This window comes from Convolutriloba macropyga, chromosome 1, assembly GCF_964194025.1.
Source record: "Convolutriloba macropyga chromosome 1, txConMacr16.3, whole genome shotgun sequence".
NCBI lineage: Eukaryota > Metazoa > Xenacoelomorpha > Acoela > Convolutidae > Convolutriloba > Convolutriloba macropyga.
This window is the reverse complement of record NC_134468.1, coordinates 928,939-951,283: the sequence shown is the minus strand read 5'-3', so window position 1 is coordinate 951,283 and position 22,345 is coordinate 928,939. Positions and strand designations below refer to the sequence as shown.

The window sequence follows — 22,345 nt, the reverse complement described above, 5'->3', positions numbered from 1 at the left end:
TACACATAGGTTTTCCTCCCATTGGTAACAACCTTCCATACAAAAATTATTGTGCAGTACATTGGCTTAGAACTTTGCAATTGTTCTGTTTTTAATCCGTGTATATCTTGAAACATCAACTTATTTAATAGCGTTGTGGTTGAGGTGTACTTGCTCACTCCGCATCAACATTTTCCAGAACACGAAATTTTTTCGATAATGCTGTTTGATTTCGATATGAAAAAGTTCATCTACGTCTCTAGTCCGTAGATTAAGTCTGGAAAAACTATTGAATAGGAAGTTTGTTGAGCTGAGTTGAAGTTGAGTTTTTGCAGATTTAGTTTTTGGTTTATTGAAGCTACTGATTGATAAGCTTTATTCATTAGATGCTTCAAATGATGACTTGGGGATAACGTGCTTGAAAAATTACACTTATATAGCAGAACGTGTTAGTAAAAACTTCTCTTATCGATATTTAGACTTTTCCATCATTTGTAGTGCAGACTTTGTTGTAGTCAACTATCTGATTTCCCTTTTTGGCAGTCTTTTGTAGCATTAAAAAATAAGTGAAACGAATAATTCGAGGTGACCAAAGTTAGCAATTAGACACATGCCAGTAGGAAAAGTGTTCAACCGAGATTCGACAACAAAGATTTGACAGCCGAGAGTTAACAGCCAATATCCTACATCCATATATTAACACAGGGTTGTTTTGATAACCAATATGTTTTCATATCCAAAAACGGCAATTCAATCTTTCTCTCTCTATCGACAGCAGAGATTCGCAAAAAAAAAGAAAAGATGATAAATGACCGAGATCTGCTAGAAACACGTAATCTGCTTGTAACACTTGTAAACACGGACATAATTTTTGATTTATGAAGACAAAGGTCTGCTATATGCCTTTTTGTTATTTTCGTTCTGAGCTGCTTGTATTCATAGCTAAAGTTAGCGTAAAGGTACATTCAAAGAGTAGGAATTGCTGCTGGACAAACTTACTTTATTTTAGAAATCTGCCAGCAACACCAAATATGTTTTGCGGTCTTTCTCTTCCTCCATGCAGTCAGCATTTCGCTGCTATTTTGTGGTAGTGCATTATCAGGATCTATTCGGCCCTCAAGAGTGCGTGCTCTTTTTTTGCCTTGTAACATGCTATATAACAATACATAATTTGTAAATAGGGACACAAATCAATAGATCCCATTGTCAATAGTAAAACTTTTTGATGGAGCTGCAGATATTAAAATCCGATCGGTAAGGTCAGATTTTTTTGATGTTTTGTTTTTCGGCTGCGTTTGCTTGTGTTTATAATTATGTACTGTATCACACTTTATGTGTGCATTGTCCTGATATTTGTGAAAATCAAACTCAAATTTTTGAATAAATATTTTACACTTCGAAATACTGCCAAATTATTTTAATAAAATCTATCTACGTGGTTTCAAGCGATTACTCTTTTTCAGATTGAGACGTTTTTAATATTTCCGATATGGAACAACAGGAAGAAACTGAGGAAATGAAAGGGCCATCAGTTGAATCAGCTGACCCAGAAGAGCGAATCATGGCTCGTCGATTGCGGATAAAGAAGCGACTAGAGCAGCAAAGGAAAGCAGCAATGGGGGAAGATTCCTTAGACTCAAAGTCTACGAAACAGGAACTTTCCAAATCTAGAAAGCAGATGAAAGATAGCAAAGACCGCGTAGAAAAGCTGAAAAAGGATGGTTCTAATTTAGTTGACAATATCAAAGTTGCTGCCGATGAACGTGAACATTTACGTCGTAAAGAGAATAACGACAATAATAGATCTCGAGCTGAACGACTAGAATCGGAAGCAAAGACAGCCTTAGAGCGTTTCGAAGAAATAACTAAACGTTGGCAGGCTGCTGATATGAAAGAGATACCGCAGGTAAAACTTCATTTTTTTTATTTGAGTTTACATTCTCAGATCCCGTTATTCATAAATTGTTTTTGATGGTGCTAGGAAAATTGGCCGACAGGGCGTTTAGCCGACAAAGAAAAAATGAGAAATTTAGCCGACAGTTTTCTCATAATTGGTCATAAAAGTCTCATTGCTCCAGAAATCAGTAGTTCGGTTGTGATAGATTCATATCAAGCCCCACGGGTCGCTGAGGCATGGCCATGGCCCGCAAGGCATGACCAGATGCGGTTAAATACGGTCCGACCATGGATAGACGTTCTTTACACTAGTTGATGAAAGCACTGCGGTATTTTTGTCCGCTTACGAAATAGTGTTTCAAATTGGCCAATCACAGCTTCAGAATAAGTTTTATTGCTAAATTTTACCTAAATTGTCGGTTAAAGTTCTCATTTTTTGGTTGTCGGCTAAACGCCCTGTCGGCCAATACGGCGGCCACCGTTTTTGATTGCTAGCTCTTAATGTTAGGCTAAAGGACAGACTAAAAAGTAAATCAGGTTAACGTCTAAAAGTGTCTTTTTTGTACAGATTTTTCTACAGATTCGTCTGCTTCTATAGAACAATATGTGGACATTGATTAATCATTCAACGTTTAGAAATAATAATGATAAAAAAGAATTTAGGACAGCGTCCAAGAAAAATATTTATTTCCAGTTCCATTTTAGTCAAATTTTAGCTTCTATATGTCTCGAAATAATATGTGAATTCATTTTTTTACACAGTTTGACTTAATGTGCAATTGCTTGCATATATTATACATCTAGTCAAATTAAAGCGTCTTTTCTTCTTTTTCAGATATTGCACAAACATGTTAACCTGAATGTATATATATTTCTGCAGTCGAAAACTTTCAAAATACCTGCTGTACATTTTTGTCAGATTTTGCTTGAAGTTAGTTTGTTGATTCCACATCCAAAAAATCGTCCGAAAAAGTCAGCTAGTTATATTGCTCTTAACCAAAAATTGCAAATATGCATTTTGTGGTTCAGTGACAGAGGCAGCATATCAAATTGTTGTAGACAGTCTTTGTAACTAAGTTTTCCCGTTCGCATGATCAATAAAATTGCTTTCCTCTGAATTTCTTCTTTCGTTTTGACATTAGCCTGGCTTGCTTTCCACAAAACTGCTCCGTAGGAAAAGATGGTAACTACGAAGCTGTGGTAGAAGTTTTTGCTAACAATCCAGCAAGATAGACCAGATCCGCTTAATAAGATAGAATGATGGAAGAGCTTTTTCTTATCTTTTATGTGCGTGAGCAGACCATAACAGATCAGATCAGGCGACGATGTCGGGGTCTTGTTCTGCTACACACTTAACCAGAGTTGTACCTTCGAATTTCACAGTTGTGTTGGCCTTTTTACTCAGATCTTTGCATTTTGACAAGTTGCGGTTTATCATAGTTTCCAATGTACCGTCTCCCGATTCTGCTGGCATCGATTTGAAGGGCAGCATTGTTTGTTGCGACAACTTCATAATCACTAGCCTTCTCCCATTATTCTGCCCGGCAAGTTGCTCATGAAATTATTGACTGGGAGCGGGCCTTGCAGGATTCCACTGACGGCTTTTAGTTCCTTACAGAACTTGTTTCCAACCATCACTTTTTGAGTTCTTTCGTTTTGATAAATTTCAATAAGATCTGAGGCTGCTCCACTAATGCCTAAGACTCAAAAATTTTGAATGAGTTTTTCGTGATTGACTCTTCCGAACGCATTTTCAAAGTCCAGGTGTAATGTGGATATAGGGTGTGAGGGTCAAGCTTTTCAAATATGTCGGGCAAAATAAAGTATCCATTGTGCCATAGTTGACTTTCTCTTGGTAAAACCGCGCTGTTCTAGAGTGCTAAATCCAATTACGGTATACCACTTCGAAGAAAATAAAGGACTCCAGGACATGTGAGGTGCAATTCATCAGTGTGGTTAGTCTATAGTTTGCTATTGATTGCTTTTCGCCATCTTTGAACAGAGAAACGATTAATCTTGTTTTCCAACTTTGTAGAAACGCATGCTTGTTATCGATGGCAATGAGAGAGAGAAAGACTTAATTCCCGATTAAGGGCCAATAACTAAAAATCAATGAAATTCATTTCTACTATTTAACATTTACAAAGCTCGTACAAGTGGGGCAATTGCAACAAACAAACCATTAGCATCGAAAACAGGGATTGAAACATGGGATGATGGTTTCAAAATGTTCAACAATCTTGTTGATCTTGAAGTAGTCATCATCGACTATCCCATGACGATAGAAAAAGTTGATCATGTTGATGGACATTTCGTAGAAAGATTCAGGGGCTACTTTACCTTTGAGTTTGAACTATTTTTCTCCGTCTTCTCGTCACACCAAGAGATAAAACTTCAACATTATCACAGAAGTTGCTCAATAGCTTCCTTTGGGCCAAGAGAATGAACAGTCGCCAGTCCTCAACTTGGATTCGAAAGGCCATCGGTAGGTTTTTATGTGTGAGAGGAGTGTCCAAGTAGTTCCTAGAACTCCCGTAAACCCATCTCGCACTTTTCTTAGATATTCTCGAAAAGCCTGAGGTCTGCAAGTGAAAAGCGACAGATTTGAGATCCATAGAGGAGTATTGGAACAACATAGGCGACGTTGTACTTGATATGTGATGGAGTGCTCCAAGTTATAGTATTTTTAAGCTTGTAGAAAGCTCTGAGGCTGTTGGTGACTTTACATTGAGTGTGCGTGTTCCATTTTAACTTTCTGTTGACATAAACTCCGAGATCCTTCAAGCACTCTTGTTGTGGAATTGTGATGTTGGCGTACTCTAACATGGGCTCGAGTCCCAAAGGAAATACATAGGCTCTTTTTCGCGTTGACTAACATCCCGTTTGCTTGATTCCAATTGCAGAAACGTACAAGATCTTCATTGAAATTCAAGGAGTTGAAAACTGGTTTCGCGTCATCAGCAAATAACCACATAATACTGTCCAGAAGAATACACGGCAGGTCGTTGATAAAAATCAAGAAGAGCAAGGGCCCAAGTACTGAAGCTTGGAGTAAGCCACTCAATACTCTTGTGTGCATCGAAGAAAACCCGGTGATTCGTACTGCTTGAAATCTTCCGAGAAGGTAACTTTCAAAGAAGGAAACAAAATTCGAGTCCAGACCAAATTTTCGGAGTTTCACTAGAAGAACGGAATGTGGCACACGATTGAAGGCTTTTCGTAATCGAAGTACATTGAGAATAGTATGTCTCCCTTGTTGAGATAGAGGTAGTTGACGTATTCTAGAAGCTGACAAATCGTAGATTTCTTAGACTGGAAACCATACTGTCTCGGATAAATTTTATTCTTGAGTAGATCAATAAGAAACTTGTGGAGTAACTTTTCTAATATCAATGAGATCTTCGGCAGCAGACTAATTGGAGGGTAATTGGTGATGTCGTTCCGGTAAGCTCCTTTGTGAGTGGGTTTTATAAATGAAGACTTCCATATTTTGGGGAATTGGCAGTTCAGGATTACGCAATTGAAGACGATCCGGAACAACGCTGCAAAAAGACCAAAGCATTTCTTCAATAGTCCATTCGGGAAGTCATCATGGGTCTCATAAGTGCAAGCAGTGCTGTTTAGAATTTTTTGAAGAATATCGGAGGCGCTAAACGAACCACAGAAATCATCCAAGAAAATAAGACTTTGGGTGTCATCTGGTATCCTTGTTTCGTACGAGTTCGTGTTGAAATTCGAAGCAAATAAATCATTGAAGGCATTTGCAACGTCAGTCTAAGAACCAAGTTTTGATGTACTGAGAACATTGGATGGGGAAGAGTATTATCCTTGAAGCTTTCGATGCGTTTGAAGTAAGAATCCAGGTTGGAAGTAACTTTCCCAGATATGTAGAGCATCTTGTCCAATTCCAAAGATTTCTCAAGGGTGTCCTCAAGGTTCCGCACGACATAATGACCAGAATGACATTTTCTCTTGCTAGTTGCCAGTTTATTCAAAGCATGCACAGTATGGGATGGGTAGTAGGTTGGCAGGGACGCCATTTTTCTGGTTACGCTCCGAAAAGACTGTTTGACACTAACATGCAGATGGTGATAGAAATCGGCGACCGTGTCCGCAGAAGGATAGTTGAAGAAGGTTTAACTTTGCCATAGTGAGCAAAAAGTGACAATGCCTGGCTCAGTAAAAGCATAAATTCGGATTCTTAAAGAGGAGGGGGAGGACTTTGTATATATCTTTGCTGATATGGGAGCATGATCTCAGAACCGAGTGAGTGGAAGGACGTGGCAGTCAAAACAGCCGGTGATAGATGAGGGGACGAGAATATTGTCGAGAGTTGCCACGGTTGTGCGTGGAACTGAGAATAGTAGGGCACATTTCATAGTCATCTTAGATGTTTAAAAAGCTAGTTTCTCTCGCAGATGAAGAGCTGAAAGTCGACCAATCAGTTTTCGGAAAGTTAAAATCACCAAGAAGGCATATATGGCGGTATTCAAATGCAATGTTTTCATTAAAACTCAGCAGAAATGTCGAGCCATGATGTAGAACGCTAGCCAAGGATGTAGTTGTGACCTCAAATAATGAAGTTTCAATTTCTTCCCTCGTAAAATGAATTTTGTCAATTTTAACAGGCAATGATTGATCGAGGTCCCTAAAGTAATAATGCATCTCAATGGACACAAATTAGAAAAAAGAATTAACGATTCAGATTTCTCAGCGTCTGCTGAGGTTTTTGTGTTGTTCAGATACATTTTTGAAAGAAGCTGTGTTCCTTTTTATGCTCTTTAGGTACTTTTTGATCTCTGAACATTTTTATCAATGAAAATTTTTAATTTGAGGTTCATCTGGTTTTTTTGGAGTTGTTCAGCCAGCTGTTGGCTATGCATTTCAAGTTTAGCCAGTTTTTTTAGAGAGGTGCCCTTTTATACTTGACGCTGAAGCGTCTTTTTGAATTGATCAAGTTCGATGTTTCCCTGGTCACCCAAAGGAAATTTTTTTAGCTGTTCGTTGCTGAGTTCTCTGTATACATAGTACTCTTTCTCATAGCTTTTCAACTAAGCCACGGAAAGTAGAATGTCTCCAATCATAAGTTTTAGTTACACGAAGCAAAAGAGTTTGAGTTTTTTGAACTTGTAGTTTCCCAGAGGTCTTATGTGTTCTATTTTGCCATCAATCGCCATGAGGGAGAGCATATTGCTGACTTCCGTCATGTCTTGCTCTTTTCTCTCTAGTTCGCTTTGCCTTACTTTCTGGAACGCCACGGATGCTATTCCCATCGAGTTTTTTGTCCTTGCTTGAGTCAGCGTGTAGAGTTTTCAATTATTGCTCTTCCAGGGGTTTTAATCTCCGAATTGTTCCTGCGGTACTAGTTAGTTTATCTCTTTTCTTTAATGAGACATACTTGTTGCATATCAACAACGCATTTTGACACAGTTCTTTGAATCCATCGAGTAATGGACTGCTTAACTCTGTGCTTCTTTTTGGAAGGTGCGTTTGAGTTTTTTCACTGGTAAAGCAGTGGAGATCTAGGTTTTAGAGGTCTCGCTTTTTAAAGCACTGCAGGTCTAGCCGCGGAGGTCTAGATCTTTGAATCATATGTGGACGTGAATCTAACGCCATGCAATCGGTGCCACAGTAAGGAGTAAATACATTCAGAAACAGGGTGACAGAGGAAGATCCCCCCACAGACAGACACACACGCCAAAACACACACACACACACATATACACACAAACATACACATACATACATGCATACAGACACATACATGCACACAAACAAACACACACATACATACACACACACACATATATACACAAACACAAACATACACACACAAACACATACATACATACGTACATACATACGCACACACACCAGCACACACACACACACACACACACACACACACAAACACACACACATACGCACACAGACAAACAATTCTACCCTAAATTTTCTGCTCAGGTTTTCAAGACGCCTTTTCTTTTAGTTCATTCGTCTTCTTTTTTTCTTCTGAATCATTTCCTGACTTCTCTATTCCCGAGGATTATAAATTTTTCGCTTCTAGAAAGGTTTTCTGATGCAGATTTAAGTATGCGCTTCTTTTTGTGGTGTTTCTGTCGTTGCGACGAGACAAAATGTCGCGTGTAATATCGACAACAGTGAACTCCTTTATTAAGGCTTGCCTGAAACAGAAACTACAAAAAGACAAACTGAAAGAGAGCACCAAAGAGAAACTGCAAAAGCTCGATAACATACAGAAAAGGATTGCTGTAGCCACCGGGGCTGCACCAAAGAGACATTCTCAGGGACAAGGCTGTCGGTCGGAGCGTCATGAAATACGGTACTCCCGTTTGGGCTTCCACAATCAGCAATACAAACTGTAACCACCTGCAAACACCAGAAAACGTTGCTCTTCGCACACTTACTGGCTGTGTGAAAATGTCTGACATCCATGACTTACTCAATGACGTTGAAATAATACTACCTGTTACACAGAACCGTTAGCGCAGCAATTCATGGCCGGCAGTTACCAGAGACACTGTGCAGATCACAAAACAATACCTAAAACCTGTTTTTGTCCCATCAGATCGACACTAAATGATACTTGTAGCGACTGCGTGAAACAACACATCAACAATAAAGAGCAAATAAATCGCAAAGAATACAAAATTGCTCTCAAAAACTTTCACCGACACATGGTCCTTTCTCAGCGGAACAAAGACGTCAAATAACTAGACAAACCTCCACCAAAGATAGCAGAAAAACAGACGCTGCCACGAATTCCACGTCATCCGATTGGCACTATTGAAAACTGGATGCTGCGCCTGCTGAACACCTACTTTAGTAGGATTTGTACCAATGTTGTTAACTGCTGTCCAAAATGAGAATTAGCACTGCATGACGAAAATCACATTTTCAACTGCAGTGAGATTACAATGGACCTAAAGAGTCCAGTAGAGGTAGCTAACTGGCTGGTCTTAATACTATCAGTCCCACGACCACACTGCACAGAAAAATCTACCTTCTTTGCCCCTTTCCCCTATGTTGACGATGCCCCTCCTAGTCCCCCTAACCCGGGGACCGCATTTCATTCATCATGGTGTAGATCCAAAAAGCTCGCCGCACCACAAGTGAGTTATGGATAGGTAGTCACTCTAGTAATATATCTATTTTTATTATTATACCAATGCAACTAAGGAACCAGTGAAAAATGGCAATAATCGGCAATATCCCTCCAAAGTTACCCACGAATTGCAGTTCTATGCAACAGCTGCAACAACAGCAACAGTGAACTTTACGTTTATAAGGTCACTTTGAAAGTTTGAAAAGCTTTCTTTTTGAGAGTAAACTTGTTTTTATCCTGCTTTTAAAGGGTTTCAAGGCTCTTACTCCTTTCCTACCGTTTTTGTTAGGCTGCAGGCTGGAGATATTTGTTCCTTTGCGCAGAGAGAGAGAGAGAGAGAGAGAGAGAGAGAGAGAGAGAGAGAGAAAGAGAGTTGTTTAGGGCGTTGTTTGTTTTCGTGCAGAATACTATATATTATTGCCGTTATGTCCATCGATGACCTTGGTTGCTACCTTCTATTAAGTGTTCACAGTGATCAAGATTCTTTGTAAAGGTTTGCCACGACTGCCCTCATTTCCTTACTAAAAAGCACTATTTAATTGTCAAGTTTACCTGTATTGTTTCATTTTTGAGGCGAATATCAAAAGTCGACTTATGGTTCAGTCATTCACTTTTTTAGGACCTACACGACCTTCTAATGCAACAAAAGTCGGCATGCGACGCAATGATAGAAGAGAAAAATAAACTGATCAAAGAGTTTCAAGAGGAGCTTAAAACGAAAGACGATCAGTACGTGAAAGACCTGAAAAAGCAGGCTGAAGATATCGACTTAATGGTTGAGAGAATGGAAGATCAAATCAAGAATCTTACCAAAACTCACCGCGAAGAATTGATGCAGGTCGAGAAGGCATTTGTCTCAGAACGAAAAGAACTTCTGCAGAACAGCAACAACAAATTCGACAATTTGATGAAAAACAAACAAGACAAAGAAGAGAATTATTTGGATAACAGACAGACGAAAATGGAAGACAACGAGAGAGTTTTGCAGGAACTTCGTGTCAAAGACGCCGAGGATTATAATTCGGTGAAAATCAAAATGGAAACTGACGTTCAAATTTTGGAACAGCAGGTCCAGCAGATGAAGGCTACCTACCAGCTGAATCAAGAAAAACTGGAGTACAATTTCCAGGTTCTGAAAAAGCGTGATGACGAAAACACCATCACCAAAAATCAACAGAAGAGGAAAATAACAAAGCTTCAGGATGTCCTCAATAATCTCAAATCAAAACTAAACGACCAGGAAAAAGATACCAAAAAAGGAAATGTTTCTCTAATGGAGGAATACAAGAAAATTTGTGAACAATTCAAGGACTTGCAGAAGAAGGTGAAGATTTTCCAAGAGGCTGATTTCAAAAAATTTCGGGACTTGTGGCTTATGAAAGAAGAAATGTGCCATTCTAAAGCATTTAAACTATTAAGCGCCGACCAACTTATTGCCGAACAGCATTTAGGTCAAGAGTATCTTCAACCGAACACTTCAGCTCTGCAGAACCGAGGACCAATTATGAAAGTTGAGAAACTTAAAACAGAGAAAACAGCGGTCGAGTTTGCACGTGAAATTCTGGGCGCTCATTCGGCTATGGGAGCCAGTGGAACTGACGTCACGGGCGAACAGCAAGACTCGTCAGTTTTACCGCCGTCGGGACCCGAAGCTGAAGGTCTCTCGGACGAACTTGCGATACCAAACGACCCTGCAACTGGCGAGATTCCAGATGTAGATCCAGTTATAATCCAAAGGATCCTGACATTGTTAACTGACGAATCCGGGTTCCTAATGGAATCAAAATTGAAGCAATTGTTGAAGCCATTAGATGACGATGACCAAAGTCTGATGCGACTGGATGCAATTTTCCAGGCTTTAGGCGTCGATACAGAATCTGACATAAACAAGCTTGCATCATACTTTATCAAATACAACGTGACGCCTAGATCAGAGTCTAATCAAGACCCCGACGAAGAAGTGGCTCGAATCATTGAAGGACAAAATTCAGCAAACCAGCGTTTTGATGAAATTCTGATTAAGCAAAACGACGTTGTTAAGGCTCTGCGAAAATTCATTCAAGAAAACCGAAAACTTCAGGTCAACCAGCAGCAAAGCATTTTTAAATCACTGCAGACTTTAGAAGAAAGAGACGATTCAAAAGACAGTGACTATTGGCGACAATTGGCTGATATAGTTTCAGTGGAGCGTGAAAAACTGCTGACGTCACTGGTGACGGCTGAAGAGAAATATTGCTCCATTCTGAAAGAGAGAAGCAAGCTGATCAGTGACACTGACAGTCTGAGACAACAGAATGCAGAACTGAGACTGCTGTTGAACCAGTATATAAACTCCAAAGTGAACCAGGAATTAGAAGTACCCCCCACACGTGTCCTTCAGTTAGACATTCTGTCAAAGTAGACTCATCAACTCTCATATTCTTTTTCGAAAATCTATCATTAAACCATTCTTCGGGTCTGTTTCCTTTAGCCCCCCCCCCCTCTCCTCAATTGTTTTCTGTTTACTTATTTGAGTTTAGCAAACCACTGACGGCTATTGTCTCAATAATGATTTTGTACCCAAAATTGGGTAATACTGTTCCTTCGTCTTAATACACAATCTAGTCATCAGTAAATTTTATTGATCACGTTAGCTAGTTTTTTTTCTGCCACAAAAAGGAAACAATCTCCGCATAAACTTAGAAATAGCGCGTGCATTTGAATTCTATCAGATTTTAATTAGTTCACCCCTAATTAATTAAAGTCATCTGTATTCAGCGGCTCAAATGATTTGAATTAATCGCAAAATTTGAAAAGCTATTGATTGGGAGTGGAAAATTGACGGGCTTTTAAATAGCCAAATTCACATCTTACAATTTCTATCAACTTTTGCTGGAAAAGTTCAACCGATGTTCTCAACAGCTGAACTTTGTATTTTGACTATGAGTGTCAAGAAAGGTATAATGTTTTCAAAAAAACAAGATTAAATTGTGATATTTTCCGTAAATGCAAACCAATTAATGGTGCCCTCTGTGACCCAAGATTGTGGTAGGTTGTGCCGTGAAATAAAGGAAAAAACAGAGAAAAATATCTTCAAAATATTATATTCTGGATAAAACAGAAAAACTGGAGGGGTTAAATTTCGAGCAAAAGTGGGAAGAACTGTGTTCAAAACTAAGAATTTTTATACATTTTTAGGAATTACACATTTAAAAACGCTGAAATAATAAAACAAAACAGAACGAAATACAGATCAAACTATCTTTTTGAAGAAAAAGGTATTGTCGAAGACAGCTAAACGACAATTTTCTTGCAGCCACCTTCAAACAAGGGAAACAATTGCATGTTCGCGTAACAAAACCAAATTTGAAGAGTAGCGTTAGTTGACAGACAAATTAGAAAAGACGGATTGCAAGAGAAACTCGCGCGCTACTGACATTTATTGTCCGTTAGATTATCAGTAAGTAGACAAAGTAGGAAAATGCAGGAAAAAAGCAAAAATGATCGATGAAAAATTTCTAGAAGAAAACTGTATGAGTTTAGCGAAAAACTACTGTCTAACCATGAAGCCACGATTGAATTGTTGAAATCTAAATTTTTCACCTGAATAATATTAAAAATTTATTTTGAATTCGAATGAGTTTTCCCTGGATACTGAGGGAAAACGTAGTTTTTCTAATCGCCACATCATCCCAGGAAATTGAACGCGTCTATAAATTGTCTCTGCAAACACTCTGCACTTGCTTTTAATTGTTCCCACCCCACTTGTGGGGGGGGGAGGAACTATATACTCAAATGGTTTTTTTTTGTTCAGTCAATTTTGGCCGATCGATATATTCATCGCAGAGAAATGTGAGTGGTATCATTAAAAAGCTGGTCCAGTGTAGAATTCAAAATTAAAAAGATTTTTTTGATTTTCGGTTTTTTTCGAGGAGTTATCGAGGATTGAAGTTTTGTGTGAACACGGGTTATTTGTTCACAATTAGTGTGATTTTTCTTCATATTAAGATATTATCTATAAAAATAGTATTTGAAACTTAAAATTCTTGCCAAAAAGTGAACCAATTTCGTGTTCCTAAATGACTAAAGGCAATAAAAAAAGACTAGTTCTGGTCTCATAGGGAGCTTCAATATCAAAAAAGTTCGAAATCTATTTGAGAGCTCTTTTTTATAAAATTTTCTACTTTTTTGCTTTTTAAAGTCATCTAGAGATAAATCACATTTCATATTGAGTTTCCGTTAATGACAAACCTTTTTTACAGTAAAAAGAAGACCAATGAACAAAATAAATTGTTTTCAAGGAATTGCTCATGATTTTTTTAAATTCGACTCTGAGTTTTCGTAATTTTAAATGAAATTTTGAATTTCTTTTTGGGTTTTACTAATATTTTGGAGCCCTATGGCATGGTCTCATTGACTAACATTTCAATATGTTCCGTAATGAGATTTAACTGAGCATATTTAGTGCTTCGAGTGGGTAACAGCTAATGGATGTTAAGACTTTAAAAATAATTTTTCGAAAATTTTTTCGAACATTAAACAATCATAAACTTATTATCGTGAACTGTATGTCAGTCTCTGTGATGACAGCACCCTCTTCTGTCCTACTGTAATCAAATATGATCTAGCTGGCGGTTTTATCTTCTAACTTTTAGTAATATGACATCAATGACAAAACATTTCAAAAACTTTTCAAATTTTTTTTGGATAGTTCCGTATTATTGGTTACTTTTGAAATCTTATCACATTATACTAAAATTGACAGCTCCTGTTGTCTTCCAAAAGACGTTCAATGGATCACAGATAAATTTTTCAGAGAAAAACTTATGGTTTCAAATGTCTTCGACCTTTTCTTCTCTCACTTCTCTATTGAATTTTTGGTTTTTGCGTGATTTTGTTGTTGTTTTCATAGTCATAAGACTTGTTGTGATGTCTTATTGATCACCTATGAAAAACAAACATCCCCATACTCCTATTGAAGCATATGTGAGCGTATTTATTGACTTCCGTTGAAATTTAATGAATTTAATGGCTGTTAAGTATTTAAAAATAATTTTTCGAAAAATTTTTTTGAACATTAAACAATCTTAAAATTTTCTTGAACTGTCAGTCAGTCTCAGTATTGAGGGAACCCAATTGCTTTCTACTGAAACGAAAATAAATTTCGTTGGTGGTTTTATCTTCTAACTATTGATTATAAGACTTTAATAACACAAGAATTCAAAATAAAAAAATAAAATTGGAAATTTTCGTTTTATCGGTTACTTTTGAACTCCTATCACATTATCCAAATGTTATACCTATTATCCAAATATTATTCTAATCCCATTGGCTTGGAAAAGACATTCAGTGGATCACAGATAAAGTTTCCAGAGAAAAACTAAAGGTTTAAATGGCTTGGAATATTTCTTCTCGCACTTCTCTACTGAATTTTTGGTCTTTGCCTGATTTTGTTGTTGTTTTCATAGTCATATTACATGTTGTGATCTCTTTTTGATTATCTATGCAAGACAAACATTTTTTCCTGCAATCTTGTTATTTTTGAGCGTAGCTTTTGACCCCCGTTAAAAGCTTTTGAGTTTAATGGCTGTTAAGCCTTAAAAAAAAGTATTTCGAAAATTTTTTGAACATTAACCGATCCTAAACTGTTAGTCAGCCTTAGTACTTTAAAGATTTTTTTTTCACTTCTAATGCAGCCAAAAATAATCTGGTTAGCGGTTTTATCTTCTACCCATTAGTTCTTCATTGCCCCCTAGTTTTCTTGTTTTTTTTTGAAAAATTTTTTGTACTTTTTCTTATTCTGGGATCCTTTGAAATCTTATCACATTGTCTTAATACTAATAACTCCCATTAGTTTAGGCAAGAGTTTCAACGGATCATATAAAAATTTCAGAGATGAACTTATGATTTAAATTGCTGCGACACTTTCTTCTGGCACTTTTCTTCTGAACTTTTGTTTGTTGTCTGTTTTCATCTTCAACAACCTGTTGTAAGGTCTTATTGAACAAATATGAATGGCCAACAAACTTTTCGTCGCATGCAGGCGTAATTTGGCGTATTTAGTGCATTTCGTTGAAAAATAATGAAATGAAATTAATGGCGTTGATACGAGTTTTCTGAAAATTTTCATGGTTCTAATATAATTGTTCACAATTGACTTTTTCAAAATATGTTGATAAAAAAGAAGAATACTGTTGCTGTTAAAAATTAATTGAAAATAGAAAAGTATTTAGTGGTATTTAGTGAAAAGTTCGTTTTTTAATGCTTTCGACACTTTTCTCGCTCAATTTTTTTTCCTGATATTGCTGTTTTTGCCTGTTTTTGTTGTTTAGGTAGCTCTAAATAGCTGACAAGTCACTTAGGCTTGTAATTGAGGATTGAATTAATGATGTTCATCGAATCAGTTAGTCAGTTTATAGCCTTTAGTATTAAAATTTGTGATATACATTTTCAAACAATTTTCAAACTTTTCAGTTTTTGTTGTTCTTTTCGTCAAATTCGTCAACTTATTTTCATCAATGAGAGGTCACATCCAATTTGTTGTATTCCAAAAAATTAACATATCTACTGATTTTTTGTCACCGATGCTCGGTTTGTTGGACAATATGCGTTTTTATAAACGTTTTTTGAGTGGTCAATTTTTGCGCTTCTTTTTCTCTTCTTTCAGCACAATCGCGTAATAACAGATCCAAAGGTTTTCAAATGTGGCCCAAATAAACTTATATAGTTCCTCAGTATATTTCCTGCTGCAGCTGAATTAGTAGAAATAAGAATTGAAATAAAAAGATATAATATTCAGATAATAGCTAATGATTTTATTGGCAGCAATAGTTTGTGTTTTGACAAATCGTTTCTAATTTTTTAGTATTTTCTTTAGTTCGTTTCTTAGGGAAAAACTACCCAAAAACAAGGCCTGTTGGTTTTGTAGTATTTTTTTAGTAATTTATCGAGGATTATCTAGTTAAACGCTAATGATTTTTAAGACTTGTAATTTCTTGGTTTCAAAAATTTTGATTTTTTGAATTTCGCCTCATTGATCGTACTCTTTGTTGACTTGTAACATAGTCTCATTAGGAAAGCTTTCCGTCAGCTGTGTAGTTATTAGAAATTAAATTTGAGTAGTTGAGGTTTTATTTGACTTTATTTTGACGTTATGTGCTTTTAAATTTAGATATTCAGTTTTTGCCGTGATGTTTTTGTTTTTGCTAATTTTTTTGGTGTTTTTTGTCTCGTAGACTACTAAGGTCAGATCTCATTGGCGCTGTAATAAGGCATGGCATTATGTAATTCAATTAGTAGATACGTTGTGTAACGATTTTTTTAATCTCAAACATCTATTTTTGTTATTTCTTCATTTGGTTGACAATTAAGTCAAAAAAGTAGATGAGCTTGGGTCGGAACATCATGTGCGAACGCAGATTAAAGAGCCGCCTTGTTGATACTATAAAATGAATCGTCTTGGAATAATTTTAATGTGTTGAAATGGGCTAAAGAGAAAGCCAGTCTAGGGTTCCTTTCCGCATTACTTGAGGTCAGAACAAAAGTTAATTTTGAATGAAACAAGCCAATGATATTGGGTCGAACCATTGCCAAGTTTAATCGAAGTTTATTGACACGACGGCAGAATATCAGGACATCTCTGAGTTTCAAAATGAACAAAAGCCAATTTTAATGAACTCAAGACTATAATTTGAGTGAGGATTTGTTTTATTTGAAAAATTGAAATGTTATTGATCTGTCTTAATGCAACGATTTTCTTCAAAACAGCTATTTATTGTGAAAAATAACAGAAAATGTGTTCATTTTATGAAATCTGTACAAAATAACTTCAGCAAAATTTGTGTTAGCATTGTAAGACCATTTAATTTGTCTCCAGAATCAAAAATTACTCCATGAAATCTCAAAATATCAAACTCAATGGATGGAGTATTAGAGAATTCCTATGAGCCAGTTAAAGCGAACTTAGAAAACGTGGGTAATTTTTTCTTAATAATCACCTATATCGAAAATGAATTTTCTTTAAATTAGATTTTAAACCAAGAGTTATCAGACATCTCCATATAGAGTTACTGGGTAACGTTTAATCTAACAAAGATAGCGGGGATCTCAAAATTGCAAAATTATACTTTCACAAATTTGGCAGGTGGAAAGACGCCTCCAATTGAGCCCAATGCCTACCATAGAGCCAAATCCAGTTGAGCCCTCTGTAATACAGTAGCCCTGTAATTTTTATTTAATCTTTATTACTGTCATTTTTGAGACCTCAAATGTAAATAATTTTAGACAAGTGACCGTTATTATTTGATAGCGCTTGCACCGTAACATTTTCTGCAAAAGGATTTTTGAATTCCCATTTTGCTGAGAAAATTTGACATTTTTGGAAAAAAGCCTTAAAGCTATTGTAGCTCTGAAAACTTAGGCTGCAAAATCTACAAAGCGCAGCCGAATAGTTTCGCTCCGTCCGTAGAATATACAACAGATACAGAATTGATTTTAAAAAGTTGCCACTGCATTGAGAAAAACCTACCCCGGTGCAATCGATGAAACAAAAATTTTAGAAATTTGAATGGAAAAGCGTATCCAGTGAAATATTTTTAGTAGTACTTGCCTTATATAAAACTGCTCAATTGACCTCTGCGGATTTAGACCTCTCAAAAAATCTTAATAATTGTGCTCAATGTTACTTAGAGTGAGTGAGAGAGAGTTAACTCATTCTTCAGTAGCAACTTGGTCAATGTTTCTATGACAGTCTGCATCTGATATCAAATGTTGCACTCATTAGCAGTGAGTTTATAGCCAATTTTTTGTCAATATTTTTCGTTTTGTTATGTTAATTGTGGACTTTTTGAATAAAGACTTTTTGAAGTAATGTTAGAGAGTTAATTAGATTAGTGATTAAAATTTTTCAACCAATTGAGTTATAAGTTCACTGCTAATGAGTGCAATAAATTACGTCGCCCTATTGTAATCAGTTGAGGAATGTCGTGAAAAGATGAAAAAATTTTCTAGTTTGAAATAAGACATGTAAGTCATAAATGAGCCTCAATACAAAGCAAAAATGAACAAGATAATGACCTAAGCTCAGACTTGCAACTTCGCAGCTAGTAAACAGTAAAGTTATAGCTTTAAGGACTAATTTTTGACGCCTCACAATGTTGAAGCGATTTTTTATTTTTGAAATTCTACATTTAAACTAAAGTTGGGGCAGTCCTTGTCGAATATTTTTTTTCGTTTAGAAAAGCAATGAATTTTGGTTTTCTAAAAAATTGATATCGTTTTTATTGTCATATCATATTAAGATGAATGAGTTTTTTGCTGTCTAAAAGTGAGTAGCCAAATTTGCTCGAAATTATCAATGCGCAACTTTATTTTCGTTGAACTTTGACTGTCCTTTTTTTGAATTGTTTGTTGCGTTTTGATGGGAATTTCTCATAAATGATCCATGTATGCTATTATTGCTTGTTTTATCTTGCTCGCTTTCGATAATTGATTTTCATTTTATTGACACGGCAAAATGACAGTTTCGTTTGCGAGTTATTTTAAATTTTCGGCTATCTTTTTTTAAATTAGTTGTGCAAAATCAATTACTTAAAAATGACTAGAATATTTTTCTGGACCTCTGATGATATAAACTCGAATCACTCTTTTTTCGTTTTATTTGAGCGGATTTTTTACCAGACATATTTTGTTCTTTCGCCTTTTCTTCTCTCAAACTCTTTTCTATTCTTAATTTGTGATAAGATTTTTTGCAGTTTCTTCTCGTTTTTAGCAATGAACTTCGATTACTTAGGATTATACCAAGAACTAATTGACGTTCTACTTAAGACGACTAAGAAATATTAGAGCCATAAATGTGGAAGTACTTTCTTTGCTGAAGTATTACTACTGCCAAATATATGAACATCTCTTTATTGTAAAACGAATGATCTGAGTAAGGTAAACATGTGTTCCTTTGCCATAGCCGAGAGGTAAGGTGTGTGGTTCACACGCCAATGATTGAGAGTTCAATCCCCTGCCTCCTTGAAGCTGTCTGTGTGAGGATGAGCTCTTTCTTAACCATAGCTTCAGGTTGACCATAGCCTGACCAATGTTGGCTGCAATTATGGTAACAGTTGAAAGTGTCAGATGCAAAAAAAGTGTCCATAGTCACCAAAAAAGAGCATTCATGCTCACCAAATGAACAGTCTGAGATGTGGGGAACAATTGAAAAAGGACAGCTGAGAACAGGCTACTGTTAATTCACTTTATACTGAAAGCCTAATGCTGCTCCGCTGCGATTACGCAGAAACACACTTATTTTATTTCACATCAGGTCCCACGAGATATAAAAGCTCGGCAGACTGCTCTCTGCTTGTCTGCTTGAACCTAATCAATTTGATGTGAAGTTCTCAAATAATTCATTTCGTGATTATCAGTTATTATTTATGGGTTAACATTTCTCCACAGTTGTTTAAATGAAGCTGTAATTTTCTTATTTGAAATGTCGGCTCCGGTTCACGATAGCGCCAAATGGAACCCGAAAGCAAAAAACAAATCAAACTGTTACCCATAAACGTAAGCAGCAAGGAGGCTCGGTAATATGCGTTCGCACATAAAGTTCCGACCCCGCTCATCCGCATTTTGGCATAAATGTCTACCAAATGAGGAACAGAAAGAAAACCCCCAAACATTCTTTTTTTTTAATAATTGGGGCATCAACAAAGATATCGCCTCCAACGCAAATACTTCAGAGGAGTCAAAAAAGCCTCGTTAGATTGATGAGATCTGCCATTATTAAGAAAGCGAGGCAAGAAGGACAACAAAATCAAACAACAGCCACAAACATTAATTACGTCCAAAAGTTTGTGTCCATTTTTTTAAAAAAAATTTAATAACAAAGTCAAGATAGCGTCCGATAAAACTGAAACTGAACAAAATAACTTGTATTTTACTAGAAAAAACATGGGACCAACAGATAATAAGGCTCGGATATCTAATGGCTTTCATTATTGGAAATAAATGTTTTTTAAAATATTAGAGAATTTATATTCGCTTATATTTTTAAAAACAATTAATTTCAAACCAAAAAGATATTAGATATCAGCTGAAAATATCCAAATGTTTTATTATCACCAATTCCTATGTAGGAGGGCCTTAAGACTTGTCTCTATTGAAAATTTTTGAGGCTACAAAAAGAGCAACAATTAGAGACAACAAACGAAAACTCAATTGAAACCTGCAAGAAAACACCGTCGAAGCGTAAAGCTATATTTTTCCCCGGCAAAATATGTTCGGAAGCGTCTTATTTTAATAGCATTTATGTGTTATGCGACCTCTCATTAACGAGAGAATGTAAAAAGCTGACAAAAATAGAAAAAGGTGTAAAATAAAAAAATATATATTTTTTTTCGGATGCTTTTTTTTAAAGTCATGAGAGCTATTGGCTACCAAATGACAAAATTAAATAGATTTTTTATTACTCCAAAAAATTGAGACCTTTAATTATTCAATTTATGTCCTACGGTTACAAAAAAAGACGTCAAATATAGACAAAAGTAAAAAAAAACAATATACTGTTTTCTGCGAAAAACCCGTGACGAAGCCAGCAAAGCCAAAACAAACTCTTTGATATCTTTAGATTTTTAGCACATCTGCACCTTCTTTGAACGCCAATATTGTCATATAAGAACTTTAATCAACGAGAATAACGAACAAATACACAAAAAAAAGAACAAATGCGAGGCTATAAAGTTTTTTTAAACAACTGGATTCCAGGTCAAGAAAACCATCAACTTTCAGCTCAAATCAGAATATAATGTCATCTAAAATTTCATTTAAAGACCAGTCAGTTTGCACAAAAAATTATACGACTAGAAGACAAAGTGAAAACGAAAGCAAAAGACAAAAGTAAAAAAAAAACAATTTAATTCTTCGAGAAAGTGGTGTCGAAGCCGTTGAAACCACAATCTGTAGTTTTATAGATTTCGATAGATTAAGTTATGCCTTTTTTAAACGCCAGTAATGTTATGTGAACTGTTAAAAATGTTCACGAGTGCAATCAGTGAATATGGGCAAATGCTAAAATACAAAAAAAAATTTGAGAAGTCTGGTAGCATCAAAGCCAGAAAACCCTAACTTAACGCATAAAACCGAAATAAAGACTAAATTTAAATTCAGTAGAAAAAATAAGCATTTTATTGCTGATACTAAGCTAAAAAATGACCTAATTAGAAGAAAATAATTGTTTTACAGAAAGCCATTGTTTATCTGAAAATCAAATAGTTTTAAAATTAAAAGCGACCACATAATTTTGAGTAAAAAACTAGATACTTTATTTTCGATTTGCTTAGGAAGCCAATTGGACCTATAACCAGTGAATTTTGATTTGAATTGTTTTGTTCTTTAGTTAACATAAAAAAGATGAGTTTTTTTTAAAAAAAAAAGACCGACTGATTAGAATCGAAATTATTTTTGGATTCTAACGGTCGAAGATTAGACCACAACTAACCTTGCTATTGCTGTTGGTCTATTAATAACACCTGATTCCTTCGATTATTATAGATAAAGTTAATTTGATAAGAAAAAAATCAAAAATAATTGCTTCGTTTTTGATAATCAAGAAAAAGTTAGCAAAAAACAACAAAACTTTAACTCCAGAGTACTCTCAAAGGAAGGATTAAATCTGGCCCCCTCTGAAGTTTAAAAAGACTTTGTTAGTGGTTTTGGTTGTGTACTTTCGGCAAAACCAATCAAAGTGGAATAAAGAAGCTTATTTTGTACAATTTTTGATGAAAAAGGCCGACTTTTCAAATGTTTAGCCGAAATTTTAGCCAAAATATTAAATCAAAATAGTCAACATAGTCAACTTTTTTATTTTGTAAGATCAAATAAACAACACTATTGTTCACAATTTTTACATATTTTAGCAATGTGAATAAAAATAATGCAAATCAGTCCCAATATTCACAAAAATTTATACCTCCATAAATCGCTCTAGAAAGCGAAATTCCAAAAAAACTTTTTAGTTCCATATTCTACGCTGGATGCACTTTTTAATTATATCACTTGAAACTCTCTACGATGAATATATCAATCGGTCAAGGTTGACTGAACTAAAAAAAACCATTTGAGTATATAGTTGCTCCCCCCTCAAGAAGGGTCGGAACAATAAATGCCGTCTTAAATTAGCTGTCATAGACGTTTCCTTTTTTTATCTTAAATTAGGTTCAAATTAAAATCAACTATCTTGAAATGCATAATCGATAAATGACTACGCTCTAATTTTCTAAATTGGGCAGTTGATTGAAAATCTATCGCTGTTAAGTTGACTAAAAGGTTTCAAATTTCTACTCCGATCACTTTGATATTTGTTTAAGCATCCTGCTA

General features: G+C 35.7%; 1 protein-coding gene across 1 annotated transcript; it reads left to right on the top strand.

Annotated features, from left to right (window-relative positions):
• Nucleotides 1–1,446: 1,446 nt before the first annotated feature.
• Nucleotides 1,447–11,519, top strand: LOC142355401 (dynein regulatory complex protein 1-like). Its single transcript, XM_075407622.1, has 2 exons — nucleotides 1,447–1,885; nucleotides 9,621–11,519. The coding sequence occupies exons 1-2, from the start codon at nucleotides 1,469–1,471 to the stop codon at nucleotides 11,400–11,402; spliced, it is 2,199 nt and encodes a 732-aa protein (XP_075263737.1). The 5' UTR covers nucleotides 1,447–1,468; the 3' UTR covers nucleotides 11,403–11,519.
• The last annotated feature ends 10,826 nt before the right edge of the window (nucleotides 11,520–22,345 follow it).